At 31.4% G+C, this 4397-nt stretch overlaps 1 protein-coding gene across 1 annotated transcript in view; it reads left to right on the top strand.

Moving 5' to 3' along the window:
- The first annotated feature begins 260 nt into the window (after positions 1-260).
- Positions 261-4397, top strand: part of LOC106882931 (cylicin-1) — a 9724-nt gene continuing 5587 nt past the window's right edge. Inside the window, exon 1 of the mRNA XM_014933776.2 lies at positions 261-2741. Within this exon, the coding sequence (XP_014789262.1) occupies positions 1349-2741 (1393 nt within the window). The 5' untranslated portion in view covers positions 261-1348. The remainder of the gene's footprint in view (positions 2742-4397) is intronic.

The following is a 4397-nucleotide window of genomic DNA, read 5'->3' as shown; positions in this document are numbered from 1 at the left end:
ATGAACCTGAAGATTGCATAGTTTAATGCATGAAAGTACTAGTTCAATCGAAATTTTTGGTATTATGTCTAAGATGTTGAAAATCATTCTTAACCTTTTTGAAACCAGTCCTAGTTTTATGATTCAAACTCCCTGCTTTTAAGTGACCTTCACTTAAAAAAAATCTTCCTCGAAAATTTTATGCTAATTTATGTTCTAAATACTTAATTTAAATAAATTTAATAATGACATAGTTATTTTAATGAATTCTTTATTATTTTCAAAATTAATTGAATGGCAAATACACTTTAACAGAAATATGGTAACAAAAGACTTTACATTAAAGCTCAGAACTGACTTGGTAGACACGCACAAGATTATCCACCATCTTTCCATGAACACCCTTGGGCACCTTTTTTGAATTCCAGTATCTCTAACACTCACGGACATGCTTACAAAATAAAAAAAAAACAACACAGCACCCATGACTTTCAGAAACATTTTTTCATGCTCAAAATAAACTACCTACATCAGTTGTTAGCTGTTGAGACACTACATCCTTCAAAACTTCCATACTCCTGAAATCCGCCAGCAGTACACCTGATGTCACCCCTTACTTTTTTTAATGACTCATCCACTGTTCTCTTCCTGTGCATTTTTCTGTATACTGTTCATGCACTTTCAGCTATTTTTCTGATGTGCATCTGAGCACTGTATACAATATTATCATTTTTCATATTTATAGAAAGGTGAATAGCACAGTCAGTTAAGTACCACACAGAATGTTTTGTGACATTATTTAAATCTCTTTTTATATTTTGAGTTCAAATAGTCATGGTCAGCTTTACCTTTGATCCTCCTAAGGACTGGTAAAATAAGTACCAGTAATGTGTTTGGATCAAGCAAATTGATTTTTTTTTTTTATGTGTGAACTTGTGCCAAATTTAGATGTTAACATTATTTCTTCAGCTATAACCTGAGATTGTTTTATTAAAAGTCCAATTATTTTACAGAAAATGTTGAAAATCATTTACAAGATGTTATTTCTGATGACAATTCAACTACAGCAGATCGTAGCTCCAGTAGCTGCATTGCTAATAATCTCACTGACAGTATATCAAAGGATGGTAGCGAACCCTTGAATAATACATCTGACCTACCACTTGAAAATAAGGATCAAGAAGAAAGTAACCTGAGCAAGAAACATGATAAATTAGATGATGAAATACATGACTTGAAAGAAATAAAGGGAGACATCAATGAAAAACAAGATGACTCAATTGAAAAGCAAGTTGAATCAGTTGAAAAGCAGGATGGCTTAATTGAAAAACAAGATGACTTAAAAGAAAATCATGATGATTTAAAAGAAATGATAAATGAAAAACAGGACATCTTAAAAGAAAGTGAAGATGTAAAACTGGATGATTTAAAAGAAGCACAAATAGATTTAAATGAAAAGAAAGATGACTTAAAAGAATCACAAGAGGATTGTAATGAAAAGGGGGATGGAATAAATGAAATTATTCATACATCAACTGTTGAAGTTACAGAGGTATGTCCGAACTTCAAAGAAGATGAGGATTTGGTAGAACATTCAGAAAATGTCGTCCCTGTCAATCAAACTGAAGAAGAAAATGATAATAAAATAGTTGTGTCATCTGATAATGATGCTTTAAATCTTGAGAGTAAAGGAGAATCAGAGACAGAAGAATCAACAGTTGGAGTGGCTGTACATGTAGATGACTGTCATAACATCAAAGAAGATGAACATACAACAAACACTGATTTCATTGCTAGTACCCAGACCAATCCTGACATTACATTTACTAACGCCCAAGAGACTTCAGCAAATTTGGAAAGTCTTGAAAGTCATGAACCCAAAGATGATGAGTGTGAAATTTCTTCTTTATCTCTTGATGCTAGCTCTCCATTACAAGATAGCAGAAAAGATGAGATTGAAATACAAGATGCAGTAAAACAAGAAGTAGCTGAAGTAACAGAAATTGAATATACCACAGAGCAGGTAGAGAGTGAAATTAAAAACGAACCTGAAGTAGCACCATCTAATCTGGTCATCCAAACTGAGATGATGTTTAAAATCAAAGATGTAAATTCAGAAGAAACCATTTTGAACAATGGTGACAAAACTGTGTGTGCATTAGAGGAGAGTGACGGTCAGATTGTCGATCAAGAAATCACACATCAGATGCAAATACCAAATGATGACGATGTCTCATTAGATTCCAAAACATCAAAATTTGATGAAAGCATTAATGAAGTAAGAGATCATCTGGATGAGGACATCCATCATATCTCATCAATGTTATCTGCAAGTGAAACGGTATGTTTTGTAGAATCAAACCATCAAGATCGCTCAGGTGAGACGTGCTCTGATGAAGCAGCAATAGAAGAGGATATTACAAAAGTAATGGATGCAACAGTTGAGGAATTAGTACCAGACAGTTCAGTCAATGAAGGTTTGAATCATTCAGAGTTAACTGAAAATACAGATAACAAGGAACCACAATATAAGATTAACCTTAATGAAAGAAATATGTCTGACCCAGAAATTTTACTGGAAACCATTCGGATGATGGAGGAAGCTAAAGCAAAGGGACCATCTGTAGAAATAATGACAACAGACTTAGATGCAGAAGATCTCTCAGGGGAGACAACACTGCATCCAGTAAATAATACTGAAGAAAGCAAGGTGAACAATATAGAAATTAATAATTTCCAGAATTCTAATACCAACGATGAAGGTGAGATATACAAACACTTTATATTTATATAATTGTTATTTAGTTACACAACAGGTTTATTTGTATATTTTTTGTTTTTGTCTCTCTTTATTTGTGAATGATTTATGTATTATTAAGGATTAAAGGTTAAATTACATTAATGCTAACATATCAACAAAATAATACTTCCAGCTTTATTTATTAGCAGGTTTTATCTCATTAATTGTCTATATTTTCAGCTGGTAAACATTTTTTTTTTTAAAGTATATCATAGTTTTAGTTGATTTCCAAGAATTGCCAACTTACTAAGAGTTGATTTTTAAGCTGGTGGTGGGGAATTTGTAAAAACTAATTAGCCTCAAATAATTTTGACTTCCTTGACCCAAACTTTAAAGAGTTTGTCAAGTAGAGTTGCAGGACCGCCAAAATATTATTAACTGGAACTTTGTATTACTCATGACAGCCTTTCTAGAGTCTATTCACCAGTTCTTCATTCTCCTATAGAATGACTGACAGTAATACATGCACATGTATGTATACACACACACACACACACACACACATTTATATGTCAATGTAGTATACATATGTACATACAGTGTATTATAAAAGAATGACTCAAGCTGGAACATAAATATATCAATAACAATTGATCACCATTGTTGTCTCTGTAACATTTGTCAATGCCTTGCCTAGGTATAGCGTCCTAGAAAAATATAGGTTTTTTTTTTGTTTTTGTCTGTTTTTTTTTTTGTTTTTGTCTGGGATTTTTTTGTCTGTTTTTTTTTTCTTTTTCACTTTATTTCTACAAGACACAAGCTTTGCTTAATTCTCCTTGTTCTTCTTCAGCTTCTTTGCTTAGCTAAGCTTTTCACAGCTTCACACCTAGCTTCAATGCTTTCACAAATTTCAACTCTGCTTTGGCTATAAATTGGCTTTTTTTCCTCACCTCATTAATAGTTGTATTTATCATCTTCTCACTGAAAAGAAATAAATTATAGTTACTATTACTTTTTATTTTTTAAATATATTATATTGGCTTTTAACATGTTCTTTTTGTGGTAATATTTACAACAGGCTTTTCTACTTAATACTGCACTTGAGAAAGTTTTCATCCAGATTTAATTAATTTTATTTACAAATACAACATTTCTATTTCCTCAGGAAAAAAGAAAAGGAAAATCCAATATATGAAGCTGCAATATTTTTAATAAGTTTTTATTGTGTTTATTAAAATCCTGAATTATATAAAACATTCACTAAAATCCTATTTTATCATAATTTTGTACCTTTCAAATTTGATTCTAATGCTTCTTGTAGTATTTGGTCAAAATGTAAATTATATATATATATTCTCATCTAAAATAGAGGCAAGTACCAATGTTCCATGTGAACGGCTTGATAATTGCATGAAACCAATGGTAGCCTTGTTAAACCTTAAATAAAGTACATGTAGATAAATAAATAGATAGATAATATTTTTAGAAGAGGGGTGATAGTAACTTCTAAGTTTAGGCCTGCTGGCCTTCATCTGACAAAGACTAGCAGGCCATAACTTCAAAGTCAATATTACTCCACTTCTTATAAAACTATAAGAAATATGTACTCTACAAAAAGTATTGAGTAATTCTTCAGTTTAATGCTAAATTGTTTTTGTTATAAGTTGGCAAAAGGCAA

The sequence above is a fragment of the Octopus bimaculoides genome, chromosome 2, assembly GCF_001194135.2.
Source record: "Octopus bimaculoides isolate UCB-OBI-ISO-001 chromosome 2, ASM119413v2, whole genome shotgun sequence".
NCBI classification, from domain to species: Eukaryota; Metazoa; Mollusca; class Cephalopoda; order Octopoda; family Octopodidae; genus Octopus; species Octopus bimaculoides.
The sequence above is the reverse complement of the archived record's forward strand: the minus strand, read 5'-3'. Positions and strand labels throughout refer to the sequence as shown.